A 14031-nucleotide genomic window follows, 5' to 3' on the forward strand; every position below is an offset into this window, starting at 1 on the left:
TAAATTATTTTAATTAATTAAAAATAACTTATTATTTTTAATTAATAAAAATATATTTTTTAGAATTATATGAAAAATATATTTTTTCATTAATTAGCAATTAATAATAGATTAATGTATTTTTGCTAATACATTTTTAGAATTATTATTGATTATTATTAATTATGTCAGTTTTGGTCCTGCCCAGTTTATACTAATAGTGTAGAAACATTTAGTTTAAATCAGTGTTTAACTCACATGTGTTGTAAGATGGTTCACACTGCAGGGACATGATTTGGTGTTTGTCCTCATCCGTCTCCACCGTCAGGTTCGACAGGTACTGCTTCACCTTGCGGGCCATCTGAGCGTCTTCGTAAAGCTTTTTGGCGTTCAGGAGGGAGCTGCGGCGCACGCGCTTCTTATGGGCTCCACCCTGAACGTCCAGGATGTTGGAGTTGGTGCTGCCTTGACTCAAAGACCTGATAGAGGAGGAAGAGACAGTGAAGATGGAGGGAAAGAGAATTAATGGAAGAAGATTGAGATTGGAGAGGATTCAGAGGATAAAGAAAGTGAAGGAAACGGGAGGCAAAATAAAATCACTGAGTTCAAACAGAAAAACACTTCAGTAAAATCTGAAAATCTGTTTTGTAGCACAGCAGTTTAAAACGGGACCATGCAACTGGGGAGAGCGGCAGCGCCCCCTTATGCGCCATGCTGACAGTGCAGAACAGCGGGACATTCTGTCCAATGGAGGCAAAAAGGGTTAGGAAACACAAGATGCAGAATACTCAATGTGGAGATGCAGATGTGGAGATGCAAACACAAACCAGAGTCAAATAGTATTTGCAAATGCTTGAAATAGTTTATTTTGCTTTCCATTTTTACGAACAGCTGCCAGAGAAACTGGTTTAGTGACTAAACCATCTAAACCAGTTGATTTAGTGACTAATTTGCTGGGCTGATGTGGAGTTTCCAGCATTTTCCAATTTTTCTTTTGGACTTTAGGACTAGGAGTTTCTATCTAATGATAGATAGAAATTAGTTTAATTTGGGGAAAAATCAAAAAACTTCAAATTGTAAATATGACAGAAAATTACTTATTCACAAATAAAGACTAAAAGTTTGTATTAGAGCTAATATGGACAATAAATCAGTAACAACATCGATCAATGTCAGTAGGTAATACGCTCGATCAAATATTCAATAAGCAGCTCACTCACTCTTTGGCTACCTAGCAACAGTCACCTAGCAACAGTCCCTTGAGTAACTTGCGCAGCAGCAGTTTCAGGTTTCTCTACCTTTCCTTATAACTGCTCAAAAATAAAAAAAATGGTGTGTAGAGAAAACCCTGGATAACAGAGGAAAGGTCAGGCCACCAGATTGGGATTATTTAAAATATTCAAAACAAGAGACTAACCAATAATTATTGATTTGAGTTTAATTCCTTAGGGAACCTCTCGAGAAGTTTTGGACATCCACAGACTAAATATTTTGTCAAATTTTCTTTTTTTTGTAGAAATTGCTAAAACTCAGTCAGACTGGATGGAAAACATCAGTGAACATCAATTTTTAGTTCATTTTAAAAGAATAAGAGAAATGCATAAAAAGAACCACGAGTCTGTGCAATAAAGTAATCAAATCAAATCAAACCATATTTGGAGATCTTATTTTTTTTGTCTATCAAAGTAAATTCAAATGAAATACAATGCATTTTATGGCTCTACTATAAAAAAGGTGAACAAGAACTTTGAATAAGCCTGTAAGGTTAAACTTTAGGACAAGATTTTCAGAATAAAATACTAACTGAATGTCTGACATCTTAAACAAACGGCACATTTCAGGGTTGCAATGATGTGAGGAAGACTTTGGTGGATATGACTGCATAAGAATATGCATCATAACACATTTAGAAAGCACCATTACAAGCTACTATGTGACTTCAGAGTCTTATGAACATGGCAGATAATTAATGGGAGATCAATGGATTCATGTGGATGAGCACCGCAAATGCACATGGGGAGGTTAATCACACAGACACAGAAAAAGGGACACATGCAGAGTCTTATGCAGGGTGGACAAAATTTCAGCCGGTCCAGACTGGAACTGGGTTAAAAACTGGAAACCGGGCCACAACTTACCCTAAACTCTTCCACCTCTTCTTCCTGCAAGCAAGAGGCGTGAAGATTGAAGCGTGACTTAAAGACAAGTTTAACGATTTGGGAGGAGTGGAGGTGGAGACAGGACTTATGTAGACTTCATGCCACCACAAACAAACAGGAAATGACTGGAGATGGGAGGACACCACATGTGGGACATTCTCCCCTCATCAACCCAAAAAGTGTGTTTTGATATTTTGATTTACAGAATTTATTGACAGGATTTCCTGAACGTGTAGTAAGACAAAAGTGTCTGCAGGGGGCAGTCATGCACCGCAGCAGTGACAGACTGTGACAGACGCACAACAAACTGAGTGACACCAGCTACACGCAGCAGCTGTCATCAATTCCACCTCCACTTCCAATCTGCATCACAATCCAGTTAACAACTGCAACCCAAACATGACCAGGGAAGGAAGCGAAGGGAATTGATTGGACAAGACGCTGAGCGTGCGCCTGATCCCACAGCTGAGGGATCCAGGTTGGCTGGAGGATGTATGGTAGCCGTGTTTCCCTTTTTGCCAACATTTCTTTGGTTTTAGGTTTCAGAAGTAAACCAAACATCAACCTTCACACTTCAACACTCTGAGGATTTTTCCTCCAATCTGATGGTGAACAGGAGGAAGGTTTAAAGATAAACAAGCTGAAAGCTGCAGGATGTAACTGTTTCACTATGTTGTGACAGTTTATGAGTCTGGAAAAACTGAGCTCCTATTACAACCAATTAGAGCCAGGAGGCGGGACTTAGTGCCATCAATCAATCCTCTCCTCCTCCCCTTGCTCTATGTTTCACTGAAGCTAACACAGAGGTATTGTTTTTACGTAATCTTGGCTAAATATAGCAAGCGTTTTGAAAGAAATGACCCAAATCCTGTTCTTATTACTGAAAATAAATGTATTCAAAACAAACTGAAAACTAGATGTCCGCTTTATATTATTGCCATTGTAGAAAAAAAATTAAAAGTAGTACATTTCAGCCATAAAACTTTGAGTAATCACAGACATTTTTGACAAATATTTTTTCTACAAAACATCTAAAAAAATTTTGAATTAGATTTTTTTTTTTTTTGAAAAGTCAAAAATTTTCAAAACAATTTTGAAAATAAAAAGAAAGTCAAATAATTTTTTAAAATTTTGAAAAAAAAAGTCTGGGTTCACAATTTCTACAAAATTTCTGAATTTTTGGAGGAAATTTTCTCCTTTTTTAAAATCTAAAATAGTCCCAATACACAGTCATAAAAATCAGTTTAAAAGTTTGGCTCAACAAAAAATATCAAGCGACTTTATTTGCTTAATTTTGGGTTGTTTTTTTTCTTTTGGGCTGCAATTTTTTTTAAGTCTACAATTTTGGCCCAAAAGGTTTGGAGACCCTGAGCTAACAGAACCTAGCTATGCTAAGGCTAGTTAGCATAGCCACCCATGATGGCAGATAAACAGTTTTCTGTAACGATGAGGTGTTTCTTGATTACTAACATATTTGGCAATCCATAAATGATGTTGATTGGCAGCGCTAAGGCCCACCCCTTTGCTGTGATTGGTTGTTTTTGGTGCATTTCTTCAGACAGCAATAGTAGCTCATGGAGGAAGAGGATCTTTTCACAGATTATATAAAACATCTTATTTATAAAAGTTACATAAAGCAGCTTTGAGGGAATCTCTAGACTTTCAATAAAACCTGCAGTTTGGCTGATTATTTCTGTAAGTTAACAACAAATTGAATAAAATCTGACTCACCTAAAATGCTCTTGAGGTCTGAAAACTGGCCCCAACAACAAGACTGAAGCAAAATAAAAGGAAGCAACAGTAGAGTGATGAATAAATGGCAACTAACCTCTGTCTGAACATGAGGGCGGGGTCCATGTTGGCCGAGGTCATCCGCACCACATGTCTGATCTCCTTCGCGATCATCCTCAGCTTCTCAAAGTTCACAAGGCCGTCAACGTTGGAGTCGTTGCCTGGGATGAAGCAGGCACACACACACACACACACACACACACACACACACACACACACACACACACACACACACACGCACACACGCACACACACACACACACACACACACACACACACACACACACACGCAGACAAGCAAACCAATTTAACTCGCTGTCAGCGTTTTATGAAACGTTCATATTCTGGGGCTCTTGAAACGTAAAATAAAGAGATGCTAGCCTCTCTAGTCATTGTTGCAGGAGATCAAGATTCCTGTTTTTAACACTTTATTTTTGGAAAGCAGTATTTATTTTTGAAACTTTCAAAATTGAGACAACTTTCTGTTTTGGCAGAAAATGCCAGATAGATGAAGTTTTTCTAACCTGACTGACCTGGTAGCTTCCAAATATAGGATGGGGAAGCAGAAGCAGGTTCACTGTAGCCTAAGTTTGACTTTACGCTGCACAGGTAATGGAGCAAAATGATTAGTCAACCCTGTTTTGTTTATTTAGCTAGAACTAACTCTGTACAACTTCCTATTTTAGTGGTATAAAATCCAAATAAGCCTTATATTTGCACCAATGTGCACAATGGAAACTTTCCTTGCTGTTCTGCACAGGGGTAGAAAATCCAGAAATTTTACTCAAGTGAGAGTACAGACACTTTATAATGAAATTAATCAAATAAAAGTAAAATACTCAGAAAAGTCATTTTTTTCACAAAGATTTCTCAAGTAAATGTAATTACTATTAAACTCTGGCTAACACCTACAGCCAATCAGCACCGAGGAAAACAAATGGTGCTCCTGGATTGGCTGCTTTGTAAACGCCAGCCAATCTGTGCATTGGCAAATTTTACTAACTTTTCAGGTTTTTTTGCCCAGTCATAATTATAGATCAGTTTATGTTGGCCTATCGCCTAAAATCTGGTGAAAACAAAATAAAGTTTGTGTTTTTAATGCGAACCTCCAACAGACTTCTGTTTCCAGCTAAACCAGACAGAAACTTCACCAAGTTTTCCTACCTTCATGCAGGAAGGTGAGGTCCTTCTTGACCACAGGAAACAGTGGGATGATGGGCGGCTGCATGCTTTGGCTGCTCAGCACGTTGCGGTACTTGGCCATGTTCCTGGACGGGTCAAAAACGTCCTGCAGGTCCTCAAAGAGCTTCTCATACTTACTGGGCAATTTCTCCCACGAGCTCCGCAGTCGAGCCACCGGCGCCAAGTTCAGCCCGCTGTGCAGGAGAGAGGGACGCTTAGACAGGGAGTCACTTCTACCAGCCAGTCAGTTCACAATCACAAGGAAACTGGGTTACTGTGAACTGTAATTATATCAGTAAAAACATTTTAAAAAAGCAGTTCACAAAGCAGAAAATATATTTCTGCTGCAATAATGCAAAACCCACATTCTGGTATAATCTTCTTTGGAATATGGGAGGGTTTTTTTTCTAAATTTTAAATACTGGTAAATTATTAGAAATTGGTCCAGTTAAACATTTTTGGTTAATCTAATTGTGGCATCCTTCCTTTAAAAAACTAATTCACAATAATACATCAGCATGTTCTTTGTGAGGTTCTTTGCGGATCCATACTTTGTTTTTATGGAAGATAAATCTGAACACTGTTTCTAAGCAGGAATATAGATTCTGAAAATATTTGCTTGAGATCTTATTTCATGTGATAAACATTCCTACAATCCAAATGCATTTTATTCTGTAATATTCTGAGGGTGAGACTAGTGTGGTTTGTATTTCAGACTGCCACACGTTGTGTTTGCTGTGCAGTGGCAGATGTGCCCCTGTCACCGGGCAGGTTAAGCATCAGAGAGCCATATGCACCAAGAGATCCTGCTGTGAGCAGCAGTGTGAGGGGTCATGGAGGTCAGACTCCTCTGTTCACCGCCGTGAACAAAGGATCAGCTGCTGCAAGCTCAGACTGATACTCACACAGTTCAACACCTAACAGATTCATAATTATTAAAACATTCAGTAATCAGAAAGTTAGGTAAATTAGATGTTTTGATAAAACCTTTACTAGTGTTTTTTAACAAACACTCCAGAAAAATGGTTTAAGAAATCAGTTCTGGAGTTTTAAAGTGATTTTGTGGCTGATTTTCAGTATTTGTGAAGCTTTGATCAGATTTTTGTCAGTAATCACAATATTTGACTTTGTGGCATTTCATTGTAGAAGAATAGGTGACGTCACACTGTGTGTGTGTGTGTGTGTGTGTGTGCGCGCGCGCGTGTGTGTGTGAGGGTGGAGGCTATTGTATCTTCCATTAGCAATTATCAAGTTTACCTGGCTAAGCTGGCTAATTTTTTTCACAATTATTCCTGTTATCTACTGAAGTCCGTTTTGGGTGAATTTGATCTCAGCCTAGGAAAAAATGACGTCCTGTGTGAGGCAGCTTGTTTTCATACCCAGTTGATCAGGTTGATCAGCTTCTTTCACTGTTTTGCTTCCTCTGACTTGCTGACTCACTAAAAATATCCAACTTTGAGTCTTCTTCCCACTCTAACAACTTCCCACTCTAACAACTTCCACACTAAAGAGTGTTGTGGTGTTTTCCCTACCAGATGTTTCCCAGTTAAAACGACCAGCAGGCCTCATCAGGCCTACCTGCGGTGGCTGAACTCACCTGATGATGGCGAACATAGAGTTGAAGTTCTTGCACTCCCTGCAGTGCAGAGCGATCTTGATGAAGTGCTTGATGGTCTTCATCCTCTTCAGGGTGTTTGGCTCTTTCAGGATCTCAGTAGCCACCCAGAAGGTCTCCTGGTTTATCACCTCCTCAAACTGTTTCAGGTTCGTACACCCAGCAGACGAGTCCAGCTTGAACAAGTCCTCCACATACCTGGCACCAGGAACAAGGAGACAAAACAATCTGTGTGATCCAACAATTTCTACATTTTGCCATATATTTGGTACTTTAAACGTCTTTATTTTTTGGCAGTCACCTAGAGTGTTATAGGTATATTAATCACAAACTGCCTACTCTGTGGACTCGATGTTCCTGAAGAGTTCAAAGTCTCTCATTGACAGCTGGGCAGCGACCTCCATGGTGCTGAGCTGCAGCAGGGAGATCTGACTCTCCCTGAGGAGATCCTGAGCATCGTCATCTGAACACAACGTCTCCGTCTCCATGTTGTTCTTCAGGTAGTATCTGGAGGGAAACACCAGTGAGACAGTGAGGTAGATCATTTACCTGAAATACTCTCCAAATCCATCGTTATTTGCCCTTTTTCAAGCTGCGTAACGTTTAATCTTTTCAGGGACTTAAAGTCCATTGAAGAATATTTTCTCAATGAATTTTAACATCATACATTAGCAAAAATATCAGAAAAATTCCTAACCAATATTTCTAAATTAGCATCCCAAAATATGTGGATTTGCAAAAAACCACAAAAACAAACATAAAATCCAGGAGGAACTGGTGTCAATATTTTAACAGTTAAAAGGGTTTTATCAATACATTCTGGCACAACGGCCCTTCAAGAACATTCAGATTTCTGATCAAATGAAGCTGAGTTTGATTCTCCTGATCGCCAGCGTTCACCAGCAGGACATCTCTTCCTCTAGACGCTGCAGTGTTTATAAATCTAAACCTTCGTCTAATGGAGCCGTAATGCAGGCAGCCTGGAGCGCAGACCCCTGAGGATTCAGGGCCTGGAGTGGGCTCTCTCCAGCAGTGAAGTGTTTTGGCACAGACCTGAGACTAAATTGCACAATAATGCTGACAGAGAAGCTGGAAAACGGAGCAACAGGTTGTGTTGTGACTGAGCTAAATTTGCCCATAAAACACAAGACGTGAAACGAGGTCAACAGAGCAACATTTAGCTTGGTGGCCACAAGCGACAGTGTTTGAAAAGCCTTAAGCCATTAGATTTACTGCAGCAGCATTTTCTTACAAACAGGGAGGTAAGCCCACAGCATCACAGACACTCTACTGTACTTTTCAGAGGATAAAGAGTTTCTCTATGTATTGATCTTGAGAAGTGTGTTGGCAAAATGCTCTGTCTTAGTTTTAACTTGCTGAATCTCAACATGTTTCCATTATTTGACCTTCTGATGGCAGGTAATAGTTGCCATGGAGATTTATAAACCCGCCATGCCGCTCCTTGATGCCGTTTTTCACTTCCCTTAGTGGTAATTAGTCTAATGTGGCTTCTCACCAACTGGGTAACTTGTTAATTATTAATAAAAAAAATCCTAAAAATCTTCATAAACTGAAAAAAATAAGAATGAAAAAAAAAATTAACAGTAAGAAAAAGTAGTGAAATTATAGGTTGGATAATTTCAAATATGTTCAATGTAAGATTATGGTATTGATGTGAATTTGCTGATTTAATGCACTGTAACTGATAAGCAGAGGAGATATTTGGCCAAGAAAAACCAAAACAAAGACTGGATCAATGAAGGCAAACAAAGAAGAGAGCAGAGTTTGATAAGAAAGGATGAGGACAGCAGACGAGACTAAATTAAAGATAAACAAACAGAATCAGCGCAATCTTTGGGAAATACCCAATGGAAACACTCTGTGTGTGTGTGTGTGTGTGTGTGTGTGTGTGTGTGTGTGTGTGTGTGTGTGTGTGTGTGTGTGTGTGTGTGTGTGTGTGTGTGTGTGTGTGTGTGTGTGTGCACGCTGACAGGGTGCAGAAGGCCTGCGATTGGCTCAGCCTGCCACTCCCTGAGCTGCTGTCAATCACCAGCAGCAGAGCGCTGGAGTCTGGAGGACGGCGGATGCAAAGTCGTAGAGACACAGCGCTCCCAAACGTTTCTGCTAAACGGGAACTTCTGCTGGTGGCTGTGAGCGCACACACTGCTGACGCTACAAATCGCAGCGACAGACGCCACCAAAGCCTCTGTATCAACCATAAATGCAAAACTGAAGCTTCTGAAAAACATGCGTTGTGTATTTTTTTATTTGTGTACAGCTTTAGATATGCTCAGTTGTGCCAAAGAAGTGTCTGAATTGTATTAGGAACGTTAGCATGAGGCTGTATGAATAATTCCATACATGCCATGCTGCCTGCAGAGGCCTCCGCCCTGACAGAGGATGAAAAATTCATGCCAGCCTTGCTGGGAGGGGACCGACGAGGGACCCTCAGACAGGAGGGGGAGGAGAGACGGGAAAACTGTGAAAAAGTAATGGAGGAGGCAGCATCTGCTGCTCCACTCCAACCTTTCTGCTGGGTTTCACATGGAAAGGACACAAGAAGAGGAAGAAATCTGACTTTCAGTGAGCTGAAAAAGGTCCGACTGAAAAACAGGAGAAATTTGTGATTATGACGATAGAAAAGGTTTGATTTTAATGTTATGGATGTAAAGTTGTTTTTATTCTTCACATTCATGTTCGGTGCAGAAGTTTAATTAACTTTTGCTACGGCTGGTGGTTACCATAGCAACCAGTAACTGGCTCCGCCCCTTTTCTCTGTTGCCGTTAGCGACTGTGCATCAGCGCCGCGGTTTCTTTATATCTCAACATATTTTAGACAAATTTAAACATACATGGTCTTTCATGAGTAATGTTTCCATGTTGTGTATATTTTAACTCATCATTAATGTTTTATTAATTTTACTTATGTTTAACTTTATAACTGCCGCTGACTGCTCATTGGGAGACAATGTTTTGTTTAGGGTTATTTACTGAATTTTATTTATTTTGTTAGAATAAATACAGTGAGCATACGTGTGTCTGTCAACCTGAGACGAACAAAAAAGAGTTACATTAGTTATATTTCTGACAGACTGTATTTCAGTTCAACAGATGGAGTTTGTATTCATGTTGTGGAGCCAAAAAATGTTAAGTGAATGAAATAAATCAGCCGGTGTCCTCAGGAAGGATTTAATCTGCCATGTCGCGGGACATGATCTGCTTCCTAACACGGCTAATCTCATGCAGACTGCATGAAGTCTGGAGCCGCAGCGTGAAAGATACGGATGATACAAGACAAAAATGTAAGATTACACAGGGCTGTTTAAACTTCTGCTATTCCAGACAATCTTGAAATAAACTGTCAAGAAAAAGGAAGAAAAAGCTGATGACTGAATGTTTTATGTCATACATCTGCTTTTGGTTATTCATGAAAGCGTTCAAAAGGCTCCAGTCTGTAATCTGAAAGTCTGTGGTTTGCTTCCAGCTCCTTCCTTTTTTTCACTGTGGATTAAGATTTAAGTCATTTTCTCAGACTGATTTGTCTCCTCATCCTTTAAAGCTGCAGAATGTAACTTTAATAAAAAATATTTTTACACATTTGTTGAAACTGTATGTGAAGAGACAATCTGTGAAAAAAAACTCCTTTACTTTGTCCCAGTGCTCCCAGTTCTAACCAGAAAGCACCAATCAGAGCCAGGAGGCGGGTCTTTCCTCCAGCTAGTTAGCACAGAATAAACAAACTTATATACAAAGACTGAAGCAAACAACAGAAGAACAATAGTGGAAGAAACATGAACTTATTTTACATCTATAATACTGAATTTAGGAATTCACTATTAAGTTCTTTTGAGAATAAATAATTCAGTTTCATTCCTAGCTTTGTGAAATAGCAACATTATCAGTGACATTTATTACTCATATTGATATGCAGTGATGAGCATCTTCTGAAATAACGTTTTCAGCTGTTTGGACTTTGCTTGATTTCCATGCTTCAATCATTCTTATGTAAAAAAAGAAAAGTATTTTTATAAAAAATTATGCTGCAACTGTATTTCTGGCTTATGAAGAAGCACAAATGCTCCAAAGTCCAACAGAACCATGCTAGCTCTGGGAAACAAACCCCAACCGCAGCTTAAACTTCCTGTTTGCTCACCTGCCGTTGAGCTGAATGCGATCGGCCAGTTTGGAGAGCTGGTCGGGAAGCCGGCGCTGCTTGATGACCCCCTCCGGGCTGACGGACACCTCGCACAGGGAGTAGGTCTCCGACGCCGCCAGGAGGCCGAACTCGTTGACAGTGTGGGTGACGACGTCCTTGGCTGTTGTGTCCTTGCTGATGATGATGTAGCAGCTCTGCTGGTCCGCCTTGAACACGCGGATAACCTGGTCTGGGATGTCTGCAGAGACGGAAGAAAGGAGCAAATAGACATGAAAATTAATGAGTGAAGCTCCAACAATTATTTGCAAACCCTCAGAGTTGTGTTATATATGTAGATTTAACTTAAACCCAAGTCTGTCTCTTGAAAATTGTCTCAAACTACAATATTATTGTTAATTGCAATAACTTCTAGGACAATTTATTGTCCAGTAAAGTTTGTTATTGTGACAGTGGTAGTTAAAACTGCAGCAAAACATAAAACTCAGATTCAAGAGCTCTTAATTTGAAATAAAGAGGCTTTACCTTTTGGTAAAAAAAGGAATAAAACCAGAATACTGTTAATCAAAACCTACAAAGCTTAACTGTTAGCAATTACTAGCATAGCTACCAAATACTTACACACCAGTGTGTTTTAGATAATATAAATGTTCTGTATTATGGAGGATGCTAAGGTCCATTACTTAAAGACAGAGATAGAGCCAGATAACGACATGGCTGCAGAGTCTGAGTGTTTGGATGGCAAAACCTTTATTACCATCATTACAGCAGCAGCACATGATACAAACAAGCTGCCAAAGGCAAAACCAATAACAATACAGTTGCAGTAAAAGCAGATAATCAATCATCCTGCTTGTTTAGGGAGCCGTAAAATTGATCCTTCAGTTTCTCCTATTTATCCTCCAAGAACAGATAAAGATGCAGTTTCTCTTTTATTTTAGGCTTCCTCTCATTTATTTATGCAAAACTGAAGATTATCTTGATACTCGAATCAGAATATTGAATGCCATGATAAATTGTCCCAAAACTTATAGTGACAAATGGTAATATTGTTGTTTTGATACCAAACTCAAAGATTACTAATGAAAAATAGTAACAATAAAGAAAGAATACTTTCTCAGAGATCCATAACCTTTAACTCTAATGAACCCTTAACGCTGGAACTGGAAGACATTTTAATTAAAAACAGAAAAAAATAATAAAATGAATGTAAACAAAACTGTCCTTCAGAAAAAGGGCTATTTGAGATCAAAACACCAAACTGAAGATTTTTATCATCCAGTCTTTGGTATAAAGAGAAAAAAATCAAAAAGCAATAAATCATGCAAAGAGAAATTATTGAGTCTGTTTGGATTACATGTCCAGCTACACAAATGTTATAAAACTGAAATGTTGTAGCAATCAACCAATAGAAAAATCTAATTCCATGCTAAGCTAAGCAGATGCTCTGTCTACACTGATGAAAATCCATTCAACCTCAGCAGAGAGTGGAGCTGAATAATTAACTGAGCAGCTGGATATTTTATGGGTTGTGTATAAAAAGCCTTAAACCAGGTGGAGACGTCATGTTGATGAAGCTCCGATGAAGCTGCAGAGCCAACACTAAAACAGAGAAAACAAACTGCATAAACGCGTCAGGACGTAATGTTTCAATATATAAAATATGTTTTTTGATACATCAACATAGGCCATACGTCAGCTAGTGTGAAAGCAGCTTGAATGATCTTCTCTCTGACTTTCATAATTGTAATTTATTTCCAGGCTCATTTATGTTTTCTTTGTGTAGCTGAATAATTCAGAAGCAACTAATCAGCTTTAACCTCCAGTTCACTTTCATGGCTCGTTCAGGGGAAATAGGACATATCAAAATTTTGACATTGGCCCTTTTTCTTGCAGATAAACAGCCACTTTGCAGACCATAAGCTCTATCAATAACATAACATTTACTGTTTGTGACAGATGAATGGCTCTGAGTATTTTGCAGCAGTTAACTGAAAGCTGCATGTGCTCACAGCCAGCAGAGTGCAGGCAAAATGTCTTATAAGCTGTGATGACTTGTGATTAAAGTGTGAAAAGCTCTCAGATAAAAATCCGCCTATTATATCCTGTGAAAAGGAGGAGGGATAATTACATTTAATCCACTGCTGCACACTTGACCTGAATGCAGGAGGACAGGTGTTGCTCTCATCCAGTTAATAAACAGATCTACTGGAGCATCAGGTCAACAGAGACTTTTGGAAATGGATTTGCTTAATGGGAATATTCCTACCTGGCATCTTTGTTTGTTGACATTTTTTCAAACTGTTTTCAAAGCAACAAATAATTTATATTTGCATAATTAATTGTTTTTCTCTTTTCTCTCTTTTTACCACAAACAGAAAAATTTTTTGGCGTCATTGGTGGACAATGGATATTATGTTCTCATTCAAGCATTTAATAGTTATTTCATGTTAAAGAAGTTAAATATTGTAAGTGTAATTTATTTAATTACCTTTAAATATTAATTTTAATCATTTATCTGAACTATTTTGTTTGTGATTGTCTTTAATAGTTGTTTTTAGGAAGATTATTTGTTTCTACATGTTGATTCAGGGATTCTGTCTCAGATTCACCCCACAGCATTATGCTACCACCGCCATGTTTTACTGCTGGTTCTGTGATCCTGTCACATTTAAACTTAACTCCTTGTCATTGTAGGTGAATATTTATATCCTCTGACCATAAAACAACTTTTCACCAGAATTGTTTTTGCATTTGCATCGTTTGCATAATTCCAAATTGTATTTAGATCTGAATTGATTGGTCGCTGGTGCTTCTTTCTCGGTCACCAGCTTCTCAGTCTACTGCAACAAAAAACGTGTTTCTTTGTGGGTTAGACATAGATATTCCAGGAGTATCCAGTTAATTTCAGGCTCTACAGTATAGTTAATAAAAACAATTCCCGAATCTTGTACAAAATGAGTTAATTCAACAAGATAATGATCCACATCAAACCTTCAAAAAGCTCTACCAGCCAGTTCTGCTGAGGAAACCATTAAACTAACCACTGAAATGTTAGAAACCACCTTCTCATGGTGATATCTTTGCTGGGGTGTACAATAATTTCAATGTTTGACTTATTGATGAACTTTATTGAACTGCATAAAAACGCA

General features: G+C 38.7%; 1 protein-coding gene across 14 annotated transcripts in view; it reads right to left on the reverse strand.

Moving 5' to 3' along the window:
- rapgef6 (Rap guanine nucleotide exchange factor (GEF) 6) overlaps positions 1 to 14031 on the reverse strand; it is a 120179-nt gene that overhangs the window by 11231 nt on the left and 94917 nt on the right. For 10 of the 14 annotated variants that reach the window (XM_055051368.1, XM_055051365.1, XM_055051362.1 and 7 more), the window contains 7 exons: positions 10880 to 11120; positions 7066 to 7233; positions 6709 to 6924; positions 5094 to 5305; positions 3967 to 4090; positions 2118 to 2141; positions 238 to 458 (listed from right to left, as the gene is read on the reverse strand). In XM_055051368.1, coding sequence (XP_054907343.1) covers positions 238 to 458; positions 2118 to 2141; positions 3967 to 4090; positions 5094 to 5305; positions 6709 to 6924; positions 7066 to 7233; positions 10880 to 11120 — 1206 coding nt within the window. Of the gene's footprint in view, positions 1 to 237; positions 459 to 2117; positions 2142 to 3966; positions 4091 to 5093; positions 5306 to 6708; positions 6925 to 7065; positions 7234 to 10875; positions 11121 to 14031 lie in introns of those variants that run through there. The other 4 variants (XM_055051370.1, XM_055051369.1, XM_055051366.1 and 1 more) reach the window with 2 other exon arrangements.

Source organism: Poeciliopsis prolifica, unplaced genomic scaffold (assembly GCF_027474105.1).
Source record: "Poeciliopsis prolifica strain line A6 unplaced genomic scaffold, Auburn_PproV2 SCAFFOLD033, whole genome shotgun sequence".
Lineage (NCBI taxonomy): Eukaryota > Metazoa > Chordata > Actinopteri > Cyprinodontiformes > Poeciliidae > Poeciliopsis > Poeciliopsis prolifica.